A 20458-nucleotide genomic window follows, 5' to 3' on the forward strand; every position below is an offset into this window, starting at 1 on the left:
ACTTTGACAGAACTGTAAACTTACCTATCAGGTACACACACACACACACACACACACGCGCGCGCGCCACTCTTTGTGAGCTGCTGTCTTGGCTCTACTAATTTTATGAATCTGTTGTACATTGCTTTGAGGAGTAATTTATAGATCAATTCTTATTAATCTCTCCTGCGGTGAAAAAAAAATCAGGAAACTTAGAGCAACAAGGATCTTTGCTTTGTTTCCTTCCTCTGGCTCCACTATGGAAAAGCAGACTAGCCAGGCAGTTCTTTGTTTAGGTTTCTAACTTTAAAAAAAGTTTCAGTTCAAATGATTTCTAAGTGCCTTTTTCCCCCCACTCTAGCCTTTAAAATACTAGGAAACCCAGAGGAAAAGTGCCCCAATAGAGGCTACTGGGTCAGTCTCAAGTTCCTAAAAGACTGATAGTCTTCAACCCCGTTGTCTTTTCTTAATTTCACCCTAACCACACTTGAAGGATTTCTAATATAGTTTGTCTACAAGTGTACTGAAAACTGAACTTATACAACTAAAGCAACACTTATAGAACTTTTTTAGAAATTTAATTTTGTCAGAATTTTATCAGGTTTTCTCTTTATTTTAATATCACTTTCACGCCCCCAATAACATCCCCTGCCCTCCCACAGCCATCTTCCTTCCTGTCTTCTTTCATATGCCACACCTGTTCCTCTCATGTTGCACTAACAATGTCTCAAGTTTGTGGCCAAGCTCTGCAGTCCTCCAGCGCCCTGGGGATGAGACCTCAGAGGCCTCTAGACTTACCAGATTTCTATCATTGTCATCCCGGGCTTGATCCAGCTCATCACATACTTCCTCACTTGCCTATGTGCCTCCGCAGCTTCCCGGAAATCATTCCAGATTTCTTCACTGGCCTGGTCTAATGCTTTCTTTTCTTCACTTGTGGTTCTCCAAGCTGCTGTTCGCCTTTAAAAGTAAAAAGGACACTATTATTTAAATTAAAACCCCTATTACAATATTTATTACATTTTCAATTTTCCAAACAGCTTATACAAACAAGATTCTTTCATTTCTTCCTAATAAACTTAAGATCATAGGACCAACACTGGAGAGAAGAGATGGAGGGACCTCAAAGCCTGTCTAGTCTAACCCCTCATTTTTTGCAAATGAAAGAATCTTGGAGCCACAGATGAATCTTTATCTTCTAAAGAGACAGCAATCAACTCGGACATACAAATTTAGCCTTAAAAGGCCCAAACTAGGAACAATAATCCCCCAAAAATGTATTTTCTGGTTTACATACTTTAAAAAAAAAAGACATCTTTTGAGAAACATTACAAATTCTCTAGTTACTAACTTTTGGGAAAATTATTCCAGTGACTAAAGATCACACAGCAATGAGTCTTGCTGTTGTCATATCTTTAATAAGAAAGTATTCTTCACTATAACGATGCATTGAGGTGAGATTAATATCAGCCTAAATCAACAGAACCAGGAAACTGAGAGACTTCTACAAACTTGTAGCCACCTATAAGAAAGGTTAGTGTCATGAGAGATAAAGGTAAATATAGAACCCTAAGAAACGCCACCAAATTTAGGTAGCCAAAGGAAGAAGTGTAATCAAAATGAGTCACCAGACTAGGAGGACAACCCATGTCAGGGGAAGACTATGGAGGAGGAGTGTCAAGAAGGGGCACTGATCAGTGTCAGATGCAACACAATTAAGGGGGTAGTACTTTTAGTGAGGGGTGTGTGTGTGTGTGTGTGTGTGTGTGTGTGTGTGTGTGTGTGTAAGCCATTTTGTTAAGAAATTGAAAAGTAAACGGAAGAAGCATAAGATAAATTTGTAGCATGACCAGAGAATGATTAATACTGGCCCTATAATAATTTAAACAGAAACAACAAACTGAACACTGTCATTATAATCATCAAGAGTGGTCAAGAAAAGCCAAAATGGACCTGCCTCCCTTCTTTGCAGTGGTGGTGGGCTATGGATGTGACTGGGTTAATGTGCTGGTTGGTTCTGCTGAACTGCTTCCCTACCTTCTTTATTTGCTGTTACAAAGGATGGGGTGGGGGGGAGGGGGAGGATAACAAAAACTTGATCAATTATCTTTTAAATTTGTTAAACTTTTTTTTTCTAATTCCATGTAAAAACAATTTAAAAAATTTTTTTAAAAATTTTTGAGTTCCAAATTCTCTCCCTCCTTCTTTGCCCCCCTCACTAACAAGGCAAGTAATTTGATACATGTACAGTCATGCAAAATATATTTCCATATTAGCTATGCTGCAAAAGAAAACAAACTAAAACAAACAAAAAACCCAGAAATGAAGTCTAAAGAGTATGCTTCTATCACACTCAGACTGCACCAGTTCTCTCTCTGGGGGTGGACAGCAGCATTTTTTAATCATGAGTCCCTCAGAATTGTCTTGAACCATTGTATTGATCAGAGTTGCTAAGTTTTCCCACAGATGATCATCGTTACAACACTGCTGTTATCGAGTACAATGTTTTCCTGACTCTGCTCACTTCACTTTGCATCAGTTCACATAAATCTTCCCAGGTTTCTCTGAAACCATCCTGCTCACCATTTCTTATAACCCAATAGTATTCCATCACAAGCAGGTACCACAACTCGTTCAGCCATTCCTCAACTGACAGGCATCCCCTCAATTTCCAATTCTTTGCTGCCACAAAAAGAGAGCTGCTATAAATATTTTTGTGTATATGGGTCCTTTTCCCTTTCATTTGATATTTTTGGGGTACAGACCTAGAAGCAGTGTTGCTGGATAAATGGGTATGCAGTTTTACAGCCCTTTGGGCATAGTTCCAAACTGCTCTCCAGAATGGTTGGACCAGTTTATAACTCCACAAAAAATGCATTAGTTTCCCTATTTTCCTACTTTCCCTCTAACATGTGTCATTCTCCTTTTTTGTCATAGTAGCAAATCTGACAGTTGTGAGGTGGTACCTCAGAGTTGTTTTAATTTGCGTTTCTATAAATATTTATTTAGAGCATTTTTTAATATGAGTACAGATAGCTTTGATTTCTTCTGAAAACTGCCTGTTCATATCCTTTATCAATTGGGGAATGACTTTTTATAAACTGGGTGATCAATTTTCAAAGAATGTGAATGGGCAGCTAGGTGGCGCCATAGTGCACACAGTGCTGGGCCTAGTCAGGAAGGCTCACCTTAGTTCAAATCTGGCCTCAGAATCTTATTAAGCTGTGTCACCCTGGACAAATCACTTAACCCTATTTGCCTCATCTTCCTTATCTGCAAAAATGAGCTGGAGAAAGAAATGGCAAGCCACTCCCACATCTTTGCCAAGAAAACCCCAAATGGCATCACTAAGAGTCAGACACAACTGAAAGAACTGAGCAGTAACAAGTCTACTGACCCCGAAGGATTTTCAAGATTTTACAAGAGACGTCCTGTGCGTGAAAGAATACGTCAAAGTGATAAAATTCCTTCAGGGGTTTGTACAGTTGTATTTATTTCTTCCAATGGCAAAGGCAGATTTCAAGGGAGTCAGTCCTGTTACATGATTCCCCACTGGGACAAACAGCATGCGTTTCTTGTATAAGCAGTGCTGGGTTGCTGGCATAACTAGTCATTCCTGGGGCGCACACCCAGGATTTAGAACTTTGTAAGCAGCCTTAAAGGCCGTTTGGTACAAGCCACTTGTTTTACAGATGAGGAAACTGAGGCTAAGAAGATTAAACAGCTTGTTTGGGCAATGAATGCCAGAGCCAGGATGGGAACCAAGGTCATGATTCTAAAACCAGCACAGTCTTCTTTCTACTATGAAAATCCAAAAACAAACCCAACAAATAGCTACAAGAAAACCAGAAACCTTCCATTTAAATGGATTATCCAGATACATGGAGCTTTTTAAATAAACCAACACTTCTTTTTTTAAAGTAACCTTAAGTCCTGGCATAGTAGGCAAGTTAAAGGTCAGAGTCAATATCAAGACTGCTCTGGAGAATGGCACAAAAAGACACCAAGAAGAAACGAAGGGCTTTTGGTTTTGTGACACTTCTATTCCTGACCTGAATGAACACAGCTGCCCCCAGAGTCAGGACAAGAGACGAGAGCCTAGCACTGAAACAATCTATTCCATAAACTATCACATGTCCCTAAAGGACAAATTAGAAGCCATTTGCCACTGGGCAATAAGAATGAGGAAGGATATCTAACGGGAAACTGCAAAATTGTAGTAGAATTACTGTTCTGTTTCTTATTTGTTATGGATATCGAGCTATATGGACCAATACATCAACCACAGGAAAATAACAACAGAGAACAAGATATGAGAAGAAAAACATTCTGGAGCCTGATGTTAGAAATCCAGGTAAAGAAGAATAAGAACAAGGTAGGAGGAAGTCTTAAACTTTAGAAAGGGCCAACAAATTTTGGAGAATGTTACAGGCCCTACCAACCCTAACTGTAAAGAGTTGAAGAAAAAGCCCCAACTCAAGTAAATTCTCCCCAAGGGGCTGGGAGCAGACATGTAAAAGAACACTGGGGTGGGAGCTGTGAAATGGCTCAAGCTTCTGGAACCGACATCCAAAAGTCATTAAACTCTACTCCTATCCTCCGCCTCAACTGACACAGAATACAAGGGAAAGAATACACATCTTGCAGAACATTTCTATAGCAGCACTTGTTGTCATAGCAAAAAAATGAAAGAGGTGATTCTCAAGGGGTGTATGAAGGTGAGGAAATGATTCATGGCACTGATTCAGAGAAATACACGAGGATTTGTATAAAGCCATGCTGGGTCAAGCGAGCAGGACCAGGAAAAGAGTTTCTTTCCACGACTACTGTCATCCCATGAGGGGGATGACCACGAAAGACCCCAGACCTTGGCCAAAGCAGCAGCCAACCATGGTTTCTGGAGTCTGAGGCAGAGGAGTGACAGCTGAGGCCTGTATTCTCTGGGGTGGCTATGGTGCTGATTTGTTTTGCTTGAGTGGCTTCTACTTAGTGGAAGCAGGTTACTGAGGAATGACAGACATGAAATAAAAAACATCAATAAAACCTTTCTTAAAATGCACAGAAGGAAACAAAAAGTGCAGAAACAAATTTTGCCACTACCCTGTTAAATTTAATGTCTTAAAGGAAGCTCAAGCTCTAAGTCTCTCACATAATTCGACTTCCTACTCTGTAAACTAAATGTTTGTGTTTCCTGATGACCAAGTTCACAATAAACTCTCACATAAATGGATCTATGATCTGACTGATTGACAAGTTCCCTCAAATGGTGTGGATCAAAACACTCCCTGCCCATCTCTCCCACACAGCCCCACAAGGAGTTATCACAAGGGACTCACCCAATGTGTTGGAAACTTCCTTCCATTAGCCATCATTCACTCTTATCATGTTACCAGCCTGTTTTCTCTTCCAATCATATAATCCCTTGAGTATATTCTTTGCTCCTGGCTGTTCTTTGGAATTCTTCATTGGTTATATATCTCTATCTATCTATATCTATATACTGCAGCCTGTTCTCATTGACCATCCTCTCTATATGATAGTCATTTTTAGTTTTTTGGAGGCAGTGGTTTCTCACTGCCACCTCATAGAATCATCATGTTAGAACTGAAGAGACGGACCTTTGCTGCCAAGAGCAAGCTTGGGGTCAGTAAAAGCTTTGCAATTTTCCCTAGAGTAAGCCAACCCATTTCCATCTCTGCAATTCTGGACCCAGCTCACTGACCAGCTGTACTACCTGCCCCAGATATATAAACACTGATGGACAGATTGGAAGGGGTGGCCATTCAAGTGCATACTGAACTCTGAATATTCTTCAACCACTTGGTCTTTCCTATGTGGATCAACATGTCAATCTTCTCTGAGACTGGGGCAGTATATGCCCTATTGCCATCGCTTAGCTTTCAGTGGGTATTTCCACGCCATGATGAGGCAGGCATCAGAGTAGGGCTCATGAAAATTGAAAGAAAAAAAAATACTCACCAATTCACATAATGAATTGAAGAAAATAGAGCAAAATTCCCAAAATAAACTCTTTCCCTGAATCAAAAAAACCTAAAACAAAACAAAAACAAAGCCTACCTTTCCCAGGTTGTTGGCAGTCTGATTATCTGACTGATCACTCATGCTTTCCGGTGTTTTCCTTTAAATTTATTCCTCTCTAGATATATTTGTAATTAAAAAAAGAGGGTGAGAAAGAAAAGGGATCTGAGGCCTTTCTGGTGCCCTTAGTTTATTCTAATAGAAACAGGTGGCTATTCTCCTACCACACCAAATGTACCAGGGCAGGTAAATGGACTAAGGGCAGATAAATTAGATGGACTAGAGCCACAGGGTACTCCTGCAACCTGGTCTCTATTTTCTGAAGCTACTCCCCATTTGGAATCTATATTAAGTTTTATAACAATTTGGTCATAGGTAAAAATGGAGGTCATATTTGCAAAGCTATAAAAAAGGGAAGCCACAGTGTACAAAACATATAAATCAGTCACACTGCCTATGAAAAGATACAAACTGGAAAACTAACTTTGTTGGGGGATGCGATCTGCCAGTGATGAGTGACATCCCCAATCAGCTTGAATATATACCTGAAAAGGGGAAGTTCTGGCTGGGGTTCAATTGGAGGGAGAAGGCTAACAAGGCATGAAGTGGTAACTAGAAGGCGCTTAATAAGAGTTCACTGAATGGTTGAAATTCATGGACTGTTGGCTACTTGATAATCGGTGTCTTGCCCATGTCACCCTCCAGCTCAATAAACTGTAGTGGCCCCTGTTGCTTTTAGGATCAAATACGAATGCTTCCACTATTTAAAGCCTTTCATAACCTGGCTCAAATCCAAACCCATTTTCACACACTTCTTATATGGGCATCTTGCTGTTTTATCCACAGCACTATCTCCCTTTTATCTGTCTTTGGTCAGGGTGCCCTCCATGCCTGGAATGGAATCCCCCCTCACCAGCCTCTCCTAGCACCCCAGAATTCTGGCAATGCCTCCCCAACAAATCCCTGCATTTCTGTTTTGCATATACGTCTATGGACCTGTGTATGTTGCTTCCACTTTCCTTTTTGACTTTGTAACCCTGCCATACAGCACAGTGCCTGCACGGACAAGCTGATACAAACCATCTTGGAGCCAAGATGAAATAAAATTCTGTGATCCTGAAACAGATTCCTGAGGGAGTAGTAAGCCTGCTCACTTGCTCAAAGTGGGTATAGAAGAGTTTGTGCCGTTTTCTCCCCATAGACGGATAGACATCACTCTAGTTCCTGCCCCAAAGGTCCAACATGGTGTTCCAAGGGACACAGTAGTAATCACAACTACTGGGCTGGGGCTAAGTCCCTTGCCTCAGCAATTCATCCATCTCACTTTTCAGAAGCTGACAGGCCAAATACCTCCTCTGATACCACGAAGATAACAGCTTTATTTTAAAAATTTAGTTTGAACCCTAAATTGTGGCTAGTCATAAAACAGGTATCCAGTCTTCTACCTTATGGTCATCACTCTGACCTTTGGATCATCTGCCAATTTTACAAAACTAGGCAATTACGAGCAGAAAGTACAGCTACCATTCACAACTTATATGTGTAAAAGGCAAATTATTCTTCTCATATAAAGGACAAGATTATAATAGACCATAATCCTTCTGAAGACAAGGATGTATGTTATCTTTGCATTTGAATACAGCAAGCTACACCTGCAGACTGCTCTAAATATTTAACGAATGAGCGAAGTGCTAGATTTCAAGAGCACCATTACATGAGAAGAAGAAATGATCCTAAGTATCACCTGCCCCAAAGTACATAAAAAGGGATTGTCTCATTCATGACTCGCTTCTCCCTGGATCATTTCAGTGCTTAGCACCCCCAGTACATGTGGATGTGAAGAGAGAATCAGTTAAGGAGAGTTAAAATGTAGCAACTGTTGAGATTTTCAAGGTTTAGTGCTTTCCCATTTTGGTTAACTAGGAAAAGGCAGTATTTTTAAAGTACTTCGGTTATAAAGAGTAATTCTGATCTGTTAAATACCTTTGGAAACTGAAACATTTTTTCTTGGTATCACTCAGTCATCCACTTCAAAAAATGTCCCCAACATATTTATATTATTTTGCATAAATTCCACCTCAGATAAATAGAGTTTAGATAATGAGAGAGCCTCATGTAGTGGGTAGACCCAAACTTGGAGTTAAGGCTTGGTTGACCCTGGGCAAGTCACGTAACCCCTCAGTGACCCCAGCAAACTCCTTAAGGCTCTAGGTTGCACAGAAGGTGCTAATCTGAAGCCATGGAAGGACTTTCCTCCTCTGGAATTCCCTATGCCAATGAGGTCACGGGGCCATCTGAAATAAATATGCTACTCACCCGTCTTGTGTTGAGGGGTACTCGCATTCTTGACCCTTTGGAAATACACCACTGGGAAACAGGTCACATATGGGTACTGAGGGCGGGTCTGTCTGTACCTTGGCTGTGGAAGACAAATGAAGCATTACAGTTTATCTTAACACAAGACTGCCATCTCCTCAGTGGGGCCTCTACTGGGGCCCTTTTGCATCCTTTGGATCTCACTGCACAGCAGCTTAGCTAGAGAGAAAGCCTGCTTGGACACAAGACCAACAGACCTTAAGCACAGAATGATGCATTCAATAGTATCTATTTGCCTTTGCAGAAAAGCAGGTTTCACTCAAAAATCCAACATAAATTTCATGTTCAGTGACCTTAAGTACCCAACTTTATCCTAAACAATTATGCTAAAACCCAGATTCACAGAAGATGAAATACAGGGTAATGACACTTTACAGAAAGATTCTTTCTATACCATGTGTTTGAAGTGTAACTTGATTCACATATTTTTTTTTCAAGAAAACATACAGACTTTGTCAAGTAGACATCTGTATTGAGTTAATTCTCTAGGTCTCTCTACGACGGTATTTTGAGTCAGAAGACTTGGGCTTGATTGCAGCCTCCAACACTTATTAAAGTGTCTCTTTTCTCATCTCTAAAAATGGAAGTAACAGTTGTGAATCCAACAAAAAAGTTCTTAATGAACAGCAAACAAGATTGTATTCTGCAGTCTGTGAACTCTAAGAGCACTACAACAAATGTAAGCTTTTATTAGCATTCCCTAAAGGTCGGTCAAAAGAGAATTCTGCTAATTTCACTACTTACAAAATTGATCTGATAAACACGAAAGCAAAATCAAAACAACTAAGGAGAAAACGAGAGAAAGGAATCCAACAGGAATAAAGCAAAAATGAGTGAATCCAATCCATCTGGCCATTCTTTCCACTGGTCCATATTGCGAGCCATCTTGTTTTAGATCCTTCCACTGATCCTACAGAAGACCTCTCCAAGGAACCAGAAGTGAGGTGCTCCTCTCAAGTTATTCTAGATTGAGAGGTACCCACGAAGCCCATGAGCTGTATTTGCAGTGGAGAGCCACAACATGACTGACCCAACTTCTTTCCCAATTACTTCTTCAACAATATCCCTTGGGCCAGTTCTCTTAGGTAAGATACCATTTAAAACATGCAACAGCTTATTTGTGCCCACCATGCAAATTCTCCAGTGCCCTTTCGATAATTTGCAACTTTAATTCCTAAGAGATGTGGGGCATTACCAGAACGTCTATGTTGAAAAGACAGGTCTTTGAACTCGTTTGTTTAAAATCACTACGTAATTTCTCAAACAAAATCCAACTCGAGTCTTCTTGACAAGATGGCTACCTGAATGCAAATCAGATCACCCAGCAAAATATACATACTCCAGCAAAACCCTACAGGTTCACACCAGATCAAATAATGATCAATAAATATGAGAGAGAAACTACAGTAACCTCTTCGACTCTACAGGTAAAGGGGATCACAGGCAACAGGACTCTGCCCTGTCAGCAAAGCCAATGCCACCATCTCCCAGTGCAACATTAGAAACAGGACATTTGATGTCTGCAAGGCTGTGTCTGGAGGCAACCAGCTGCAGTCTTCCCTGAGAATGTTTCCAGGTTTAGATCTTAAAAGTCCCAAAGACAGACAAGGCGGCACAGCCCACAGAATTTGGAAGGGGACATTCCAGGCCTGAGATGGGCCCTGAAGGTGATGAACTTCTAAGATCCAGGGGAGCCTAACCCTGGAAGGTATGATGCATGTCACCTACCTCTTGACAAAGGTGATGGACATATGGCATAGAAAGGCAGATGGATTTTTTTGACACAATCACTATGTAGATGTGTTTTGTTTGCTGTGTTTAATTTGTGAGAAAGGGTCTTTTCCTTCTTACTCTTGGTGTTTCACTGGGGCAGTAGGGGGAAGGAAATAGGGATGCCTCCCTCCAAAAAAAGAAAAGGAAAGCCATTGTAACATCATTTTAAAAAATACACAGAAGATAATAGAAGTAGGAATCACAGACAGGATAATTTTGAAAGCAATGTGTAGAATTGTGTACTTAAAATTTTTTTTTAATCTACAAATATAAACCTTTATACTGTGCCCCCCATTCAATTCTAGGCCCAACTCATTGTCAACCTGCAGTACCTGTAACAAATAACTGATGAGGTACAAATTCAAGGGACAATCCACTCCATGTCACAATGTGGCTAACAGTCAATTGTCATACATTTATTTTTTTCTGTATGGCTTGTGAAATCAGTCTTTTGAGTAAGCAATGAGAAGGCCATGTTCTCAGGCTTTACTGCCTGATAAAAATCAACCCAGTATCATTCACAAACACTATCTTCTCAACATCTACAGGGAATCCTTTCATGTGGAACTTTTACAAGACACTGTTCGTAACAGCCGCCAACTGTTGGCAAGCATCTCTCTCCCTCCTTTTATGCCTCACTTGCCATTAATGATCTGAGAATATTTTGGCCTCCTCCTTAGGAGACTGTTTTATATCAGATTTTTGCAAGAAATGCTGATAACTGAGGTCAACAGCTTCAGTCATTTCCCACCGAGGCAACAATAGCTGATCTGAATTAGCTGAGGCTGTTACAATTGTTTGCAGTGACTTCTCACCTTCAGTCTTACTTTTCTAGTTCAAGACTGAGGCAACTTGCTCTAACTAGCTAATGGTCTGATATCGATATCGTTAACTGATATCATCTACCCATCAGTAACGTTTGCTTCATATTCTGTGCTCCTCAGTACTGCTATGTCCAAAATCTTCCACCTGTCTTCTGGAAATAAGTATTTATGACATACAGGGATAAGGCTTCTGAATCAATTACAAACTTTCTGCTTCTTTCTCTCAGGCCTGGCCAGTTACCACACACTGCAGCATTTTTTGTCACCCTCTCCAGGCCCACTTTCACACTGAAGTCATTAAGTAACATGGTATAAATGGCTTAGTTGGCACAGTCTCACCCAGTTCTCTACAGGATTTCTCAAACTCCACATTCTCAGCACTTTGTGCTTCTCCAAGGAAAACCTGGAAGCTGCCCCTCCATTGGGTGGCTAAATGCTTCTGTCTTCTGGTTTTCTTTGATGTAAGTACATCAATATTGAGGTGGGTCAGTACTTCCAGGACTCTTATTTATTCCTTGCCCAGTGGTCCAAAACTCCACATTTCAAGTATCTATCCTTAAGTCAAGGCTTACAAATTATCGAAAACTGGCACCCTCTGCATTTCCCTTTCCACTACCTTCTTCTTACCCCCTACTCTGTTCTACTGTGGCCCCTTGGAATCTGGCTTTGGTGCTTGTAGGGGAAGCACAATGCTCTCCCAAGAGTGCTCTGACAAGCAGAGAACATCGTGGGGGTTTCTACCCTCAATCCAGACAATGTTTCCATTTCAGAAAGCAGTCATGTCTAATGGCACCCTTATAACACTCTTGGCCTGGGAACACAGTTTAAGCGGTGCAGTGGAAAAAAGCAAAAGATTTGAAGTCAGAAAAGCTAGTTTAAAACCCAGCTCTTCAACTTTATACGTCTTTACGTGACCTTAAACAGTATCATAACCTCTGTGAATCTCAGTTACATCATCTTCTGAAAATTAAGAGCAGAAGGAACATGATGGACTAGATCAGAGGTTCTTAACTTAGAGTCCTCAAATTTGATCATTTTAGAAATATTTTAATAATTTGTATAACTATTTCAATATAATTGGTTTCCTTTACATTTTTCCCCCAGGTACTTTACTTTATGCATTTAACAAGAGGATTTGAGAAGGGCTTTACCAAAAAAGTTAAGAATCTCTGAAGTGCCTTCCAGTTCTAAATCCTATTTATGATCCTAAAATTCTTTGGCTCTTTTGCCCAAGAACCATTATTAAGAAAGGCTTCCATCATGGTACACTGGTAGAGGATAGCTTCCCCTTTATCCTTCAAATCTTTATAAATCTTTCTGCCTCCAGATGCTGTCATCCAATGGATTAACTATCCTTTCTAGTAGCTCATCTAAAAATCTGACAAAAATATTTTCTATGTATTCCTCCAAATTCTTGAATAAGAATTAGAATCTTACATCTTTGGAATGACTGACTTCCTTAATTTTACTGACAAGGAAAAACACAAATTATTCAAATAGTTCGATCAATGTCACACAGCTAATTAGTCCCAGTGGTCTCCAGACTTACAGCTCTGTGTTCTTTACCCTATACTACTGGTCTTTAAAGTGAGGTGCATGTACCCAAGGACAAAAAAATCCACGGTGGTGTAGGAAGAAAATACATTAGAAATCCTGTATGTACTTTTTACTCCTAAAAATAATCAAGACGTTAAAACTTGAAACCCTCACTTTGTCTGAATGTCACATGTAACTGACAAGGTATCCTGAGGCAAGAGAGGAAGCTCCACAACATGGTGGGGAGAAGATGGCCCCCCCTCCTTCCTTTACTTTAAGTAGGTTTAGAGATTTTATTATCTTGTTAACTAAACTAGCCTTCACATGAAAAAGTACCTTAAGAATCCTGTAAAGAAACTCTGGATTGCAGATAAACCACTAATCACATAGCCACACAGAGAGCAAAAAGCTGGCAGAGGTTACACGTCTGTTCCTCCTCTTCCTCTGAGCTCTTTCTCAGCCACGTTACAAAGTAAAACTAGTGACCACTGCCACTAACAAGCTGGGTGACCTGGAGCTAGTCAAATCTGATAAGAAGTAGCCCCACAAAATATCAAAATTATGAGAAAGATTGACTGAAATATAGCTCTCTATCCACCATAAACAATGAACCTCACCCTAAGTGTACACTGTGCCTTGGGAGATTAGCTTATGATGGAATGAAGCCATCACAATTAGCAATAGTAAGATATCTTGAAAATGAAGCTTTTGTTGCCAGAAATTATGGGTGTTACCTATAAAAACTCTGATATCCCTAAAACTTAAACTTGGAAATGGAATTTTCAAATCTGTTTTAAAATCTCTCCAAAGATTTTAGGACTCATTTTAAAAAGGCATTACTTTTCGATTACTTTGCAAGAATAAATTATATTTGTGAAGATGAAAATGTTATTGAGTACCCAAATTATTAAAAAAAAAACCCAAACCACAGACCCTCTAAACTATGAACTAGACCTTCAAATAGCTATGACAGTTAACCAAAGATTAATGAAAAGAATGAAGTACAATCAATCACATTCTTCTCACTAATATTAGTGATTTTAGTATAAATAATTTCAGTGAGAGCAAAAAGGGTTTTAACCAGTAACAATTCATTTTAAAAATTACATTTCATCTTGCATACCCTTTAATTTCTATTTCTATCTGTTTTATAACGTATTTATCAATATACCAGTAGTTACACGTAATTTATAAATTCATATATAAATATATTGGAGCATGTGTTCGAATATATATACATATTTTTACAAATGGTAGAGGGAGTATAATTAAAAAAAAAAACTGACACCACTGTCCTGTCCTGCTTCCCTAAAATCTTTTTCACACTAAAAAGTCTATACTATCCAAAAAAAAAATTACACCAACAAAATTGCTATCCTAAAGGATATGCTGTGGAGTTATTAATTTTACCTTGCGCAAAATTTACATTATTTCCTTAATACAGACCAAGCCAGATCAATAGCCCAAATGCTACTCTGGTACTCAGAGAATGTCCAAAGAAAGATGGCTCCCAATGCCAGGGGAGGCTGGAGGGAGATGAGACTCACACACAGCATGAAAAAGCATTTGATCTGTAAGAAGCACCAGGGGAAGTTATGACCACCACTAAATTACTTAAGTGTTCTAGACCAGCCCAAACTCCAGCACTGTCAGTGAACTGCTTAAGTGTTATCAAATAAAATGAAGTCCAGAAACTCACGTCCTTTCTTCTTTTTCTTCTTTTTCTTCTTCTTTCCTGCTGCTCCATCTCCATCACCATCTCCATCTAAGAAAAAAAGGATTTACAGATTTAAATCACAAATAACGGTGATAATAACTATGATAAGGCAAAAAGTATTTTAAAGGAAGCACAATAATCTATAGAACTTGTTTTTAGACTTCATTTTGCATGAATCTGATAACTCGGTTAATTAAAGGAAGGTCTACAGAATAAAAAAATTCAGTGAAAATTCATTTATATTTGGGGAGGGGATATCTCCCCACACCCCCTCCATGGGGATGCTTGCCAGGAAGAATGACATAGCAGCTGCACGTAAACTGAGGAAAAATATCTTACGCTGTTTATCATACTTCAGTATGAAGAACAAAAATAAATCATATGATAATTCAAAAACCAAATACTTGGGAGAGGAGAAGAGGGAGCTCACGGTGAATGGCCTCAATTTTTTTTGTGTAAAATATGTGGTAAGGCTCTCATCTGAGAGAGTGAGAGGAGTAGCTACAGAAAGTTTTGGGAAGGGATGAGGTTTGGAAGAGCTGCTGTAGAGACTGCGAGTGTGAGTTGACAAGGCAGGTGTGACTGGCAGCAGTGAGAACCCAGTTGCAGTTGTGTTACATAAATTTAAAGTGGACCCAATAAGAAGAGTTCCGTGCTTTTGTCCACCTTCATTCAGCAGTGCGTATGTTGGCTCAAAGGTGATGAAACGGTGGGAGGGAAACAAGGCTCAGGGTTATGATGAAGTCAGTCTAATGTTCATTGAAGTAAAGGTGTCTGACCTGAGGTCTGTGATTGGATGGCCTCCACACTGCTGCTGGCCCACTAATTCAGAAAGGCAGATTAAGCAAAGGGAAGAAGAAGCAGTTCTGGTCTGTTCGTGCTAAGGATTCTATACTCATAAATGCCTCATATAATATTACCAGAAGCAAAAGTGACCCTTTCTGCACTTTGCCCCTTTCTATAACCCACTCCCCCAAAGTTTCCTTTTGGTCATTTCTTTTCCCCTTCAGGAAAAAGCCTTTAATGTAATATCCTTCCTCGAACTAACATTGGGGCCTACAATTCATTTTAACCTCCAGATAAACAAAAGTGTTACTTACCATAAAAAAAAAAACTGTCCCTTACCATGTGCCATTTCCCTAGAGATGGTAGTGGCTCTTAGGAGCTTTTTATGGAAGAGTATGGGTAATCACTATCTGATGTTTATACTAAACAGTGCTCTCAGGTTTACAAGGCTCTTCACATTATCTCATTTTGTCCTGACAACAAATCTCTGGGGTAGGCTCTGCCAGGACAATTATCTGTGTTTATAGATTAAGAAAACCGAGTTTGGAAAAACTTAAGTGACTTGTCCCATGACCACAGGTAGAATTTAAACCAAATTCCCTAACTCCAAATCCATTATGCAATCAACTGCAAAAGGCTATGGTCTGGAGATACAATCACAGTGCATCACTCCTTGATCTAAAAATATTTCCAAACCATGTGGAAAAATATTTTGCAACTATTTATTATGTACTTTCCCTTCTCATAATGACTTCGTGAAACAGGTAGGGGAGGGAGTGTACTCAGATCACTGATAAGGAAACTGAAGTTTGAGAAGCTCCTCCTTCCCACTATACCAAACTATGCAAGCTGTAAAAAATTCAAGTATTTCCTTTTAAAAAGTCTATGTCAGGGTCCACCATGTTCTAAAAAGAACTAGGAACCAGTTTGGTAAAAATAAATCAACTGTATGCTGGGCATCAGGGGGCTCTGAGTCGGGGGGGGGGGGGGGGGGGAGCCTTTAAGGAAGGATCTTCCATTAAGGGCAAGGAGCAGAGATGGTCAGAGTAAAGAAGCCTCGGGCAATGAGGAATGTTCCAGAAAGAGCCATCCAAGAGGCATAATTTTGGGGGGGGAAGAGAGAGAAGAAAGGAAAAAAAGTGAATTGTTAGGAATTTTGGGAAAGCAAATCCAATCATTCCTTTATTAAGTTGAAAAGAGACAAAAGATTTTTCCTACTGGAGTAAGAAAATGCTAACAAACTCAGCCACAAGGTTTTGTTTTGTTTTGTAACATCCTGCCTTGAAGCACCAAAGCTTTGGTGAAAATAAGTAAAGAATGGGCTTTCTACTTAAGGAAAGATGAGAGTTAGACTGAAAAGTGATTAAGAACAGTTCATTTTTCTTTTAAGGGATCAGTAAGACTTGTGATATGTTTAAGGAACTCAATGTGTGAACACTTTCCTTCTAAGGCTCAGAGAGCTGCAGGGTCATGTCCTTAAGCTGTGTCTGAGGCAACACTGGAATTCAGCTCTTTCCAACTTGAAGGCCATGAAGACTCTCAAGAGTATTTAAGATTCATAAGAAGCAATGCAAACTATACCTATGTGTTTGAATCTGGATTTATTAAAATCTTATTCTAAACAAAATAATTCCTTCAAATGTTATGCCAATGTTAGCAATATAACATTTATGTTTTCTTATCTTAACAGAGAGGTAGCATGGGATAGCAGACCGAGTGCCCGGATTGGCCTGGGTTTGAAAACCAACATATTATTTACTGGCAACCCTCTAACCCCCTAGGACTTATTTACTAAGTGACAGTATACCAATAAAATCAGAGCTGTCATTCATTCCCATATTCTAATAGAGTAGTATTTTTAAGACAGGTGGGGGCCACTCCCCGAAGCACTACATTTTTAACACTGACATTCTTCTGACATTCTATGGGTACAAGTCTCTATCCTGTGTACACTAGGTGCCTCTCCTTCTGTTCCCCTTCTCTGTTATCTGGCTTCTGAAATGATCATTCAAGTGAAATTTCCCTCCCCAAAATCATCAATGACCTCTTCAATGCTCACCTTTCTTGACTTCCCTGGACCCTGTGACATTGGTAATCCCCTCCTCCTGGACACATTCTCTTAATCCAATCAGGGTCTTTTGTGAAACTGCACTCTGGTTTTTGTCCTACCTATCTGGAGGCTCTTTCCCAGCCCCCTTTTCTAGATTTCTATCCACTTCATGCTCACTTTTACCTGCATCATGTGAGATCTCTCCTGGGTCTCATTGGGCTCTTATGGATTCAAAGACCATCTCTATGTGTATGATTTTCAGATCTATAGATCCATGGCCTGGTCTCTTTCCAAAGCTCTAATACCACATCCCCAAGTGCCTATTAGATATTTAAAATGAAGGCCCAAAAGCAACATAATAGGCCCAAAACAAAACTCACTATCTTTCCCTCAAACCTACTCCTTTCCCAAACTTCCTTTTTACTATCACAGGCACAACCAGCCACCCTTCTATTAACCTAGGTTCACACCTTTGGGATCATAGGTGGGAAAGGGATAGAGCACCACCCTGGAATCAGGAAGACCTAAGTCCAAATCTAGCCTCAGACACTTACTAGCTGTGGGACCTTGGGCAAATCACTTAACCTTTGTTTGCCTCAGTTTCCTCATCTGCAAAATTAGAATAATAGCACCTCACAGGGTTGTAATGAGGATAAAATGAAATAATAATTGTAAAGCACAGTGCCTGACACATAGTAAGTTCTATATAAATGTTAGCTGTTAGTATCTTCGACTCTTCACATCACATATCCAGTTAGCTACAAAAATCTCCCTTCTAACTCAACAACACCTCTACTATATGCCCAACCCCTGCCCTTCTCTCCAATCAAAGAACCACCCCAACACAGGTCTTCATCACTTGAACTCCTGACATAATTCAGTCGGTCTCCCTCTACTTTCTCCCTGCTCCAATCCACTCTCCATAGATGTCAATGTAGTTTTCCAAAAGTACAATTTGCACCATGTCAACTCACTATTCAGTCAATCAGCAAGCATTTATTAAGTACCTACTGTGTTCTAAACACTGTGCTAAGTGCTAGGAATACAAAGAAAGGCAAGAAACAATCCCTGCTCTCAAAGAGGTCAAGTCTAAAGGGAAAGGCGACAAGTATGTACAATCAATCATGACAGACACAGGATAAACTGGAGGTAATTAACAGAGAGAAGGCACTAGCAGTAGGAAGAATCAAGAAAGACCTTGTAGAAGGTGAAACTTTATCTGAGGCTTCAAGGAAACCAGGGAAGCCAGGAGGGAGAGATGAAGAAGGTGAGAATTCCAGGCATGGAGGACGGCCAGTCAGAGAAGTCAGGAGATGGAGTGTCTTGTCTGAGGACAGCAAGAAGTCCAGTGTCACTGGACTGCGAGTCCATGTGGGAATTGAAGGTGTAGAAAGAGTGGAAAAGTCCAAGGGGGAAGGGGGGAAGTTAAGACAGACTTGAAAAGCCAAACAGAGGATTTCCTGTTTCATCCTGGATGTGATCAGGGGCCCCTGGAGCTTACTGAGAAGGATGTGGTCAGGGCAAGGCTTTAGGAAAAGATTGTTTTCAAAGCTGAGTGGAGGATGGGCTGGAAGGAGGAGAGACTGAGCTGAGGAAACCAATCAATAGGCTTGAGATTGTCCCACAGTCTAGGTGTGGGGTGACAAGGACCTGCACCATGGGGGTGGCAGTCAGAGGAGAGAAGGGGACTTATACAAAAGATGTTGTTGAGGTACAATCAATAAGATGACAACAGATGGCATGTGGAAAGTGACAGTGACTAAGGAGCTGAGGATGACACTGAGGTTGTGAACACAAGTCACTGGGAAGATAATGGTGGTCTCCAAAGAAAAAAGACAGGAAGAGGGGAGGGTACATCCAATTGCAAATGTCCAATTGTCAGTTGGACGTTGGGAGAGAGGTTAGGGCTGGATAAGTAGATCTGAGCATCATCAACATAGAGATAATTGAATCCATGGAAACTGATGATCATCACAAAGCAAAACAGTATAGAGGAAAAACACCAAAGCCTGAACTGTATGATGATTCAGCAAAGGAGAGTGAAGAGTGGTTGGAGAGGCAGGAGAACCAGGAGAGCATCATGAAAATTGAGAGAACAGACTATCAAAGTGAAGAGGGTTGATCAGTCAACAAGGGGAAGATTAAGACCATTAGATCCAGCAATTAAGACATCTTTGGAGAGCTCTGTTTCAGCTGAATGAAGGTGGAAGCCAGACTGCAGGAGATTAAGATATTAACAAGAAAGTCAGTGGAGGTGCTGGTTGACCAGTCCCTTCTGAAGTCTAGCCACAAAAGGGAAGGGAAAGATAGAAGGTAGCTGGCAGGGATGGACAAGACATGGGCATGTTTACAGGCAGGAGGGAAGCAGTCAGCAGACAGGGAAAGGTTGAGAATAAGGAATAGATGGGGATGACAGATCGGGCAATATGCTGGAGAAAATGGGATGGAATAGGATTGTTTGCGCATATAAAGGAGGGATTTTCCTTGGCAAAAAGAATGGTCACCTCTTCATGCGAAACAGGAGTGAAAGCAAAAATAGTGGCAGAAGGCACCTGAGGGATGTGGGATGAGGAAGGGAGAAACAGGAACTCTTAGTGAACAGCCTCAATTATATGAGGCAAGATTCTCAGCCGAGAATGTGGAGGAAGGGGGAATTTATGGGAGATCTGAGGACGGATAAGAGGCCTAGAAAGCCTCTGTGGTGAATGGGACAGTGAGTCAATTAGGGAAATGTAACAGGATTGCCCTATGCAGAGAGCGCTCAGTTGAGGTTATTGCAATATAAATTTGTCATGGTCCCAGACAGCACAATTCTGTGATTTTTCTCCAGCTTCAGTCAGCAGCAAGTAGGAGCAAGCAGCAGATGGTGGGAGGAATCCAAGGCTGAGTTTGGAAGGCTAGACTGGTGAGGGACTCCAGAGAAGGGGACAGTGCAGAGTCATGTTGGGGAAGGAAGGTGAATGAGGCTAGTGCAGGGATGATGGCCTGGCTAAGAACTGAGGGGTCAAGGGGCTGGAGGTCACGGTGGAGGCAAGGAAAGGTGGAATGACAACAGATTGTAGTGTTCCACTGAATTTTATAACTTTCACTGCACTTCATTTTGATCAGATAAGGAAATTCTAATTTTACTGAGCTTACTCAATAAGCTTTACTGGCTTTTACTTCTAAGAGAATGTCTGTTTGACATGGAAAGATGTTTACATAGGTATCCCCTTACCTCTCAGTACTTCTCTACACAGCCACATCCCTCCATGCATTCCTTTGGTCTAGCTATCTCCTCCTGCCTGCTGCTACCCACCCACACACACCCCTCACCCCCAGCTTCCTTCAAAAAGCAGCTGAGGTGTGACCTTCTGCAGGAGGCCTTTGCTGCTCGTT

At 40.6% G+C, this 20458-nt stretch overlaps 1 protein-coding gene across 1 annotated transcript in view; it reads right to left on the reverse strand.

The window, feature by feature from the left end:
- METAP2 (methionyl aminopeptidase 2) overlaps nucleotides 1-20458 on the reverse strand; it is a 41675-nt gene that overhangs the window by 6372 nt on the left and 14845 nt on the right. The window contains exons 3-5 of the mRNA XM_036759688.1: nucleotides 14227-14292; nucleotides 8335-8437; nucleotides 778-939 (exon numbers count right to left, since the gene is read on the reverse strand). Coding sequence (XP_036615583.1) covers nucleotides 778-939; nucleotides 8335-8437; nucleotides 14227-14292 — 331 coding nt within the window. The remainder of the gene's footprint in view (nucleotides 1-777; nucleotides 940-8334; nucleotides 8438-14226; nucleotides 14293-20458) is intronic.

Source organism: Trichosurus vulpecula, chromosome 5 (genome assembly GCF_011100635.1).
Source record: "Trichosurus vulpecula isolate mTriVul1 chromosome 5, mTriVul1.pri, whole genome shotgun sequence".
In the NCBI taxonomy this organism is placed as follows: domain Eukaryota; kingdom Metazoa; phylum Chordata; class Mammalia; order Diprotodontia; family Phalangeridae; genus Trichosurus; species Trichosurus vulpecula.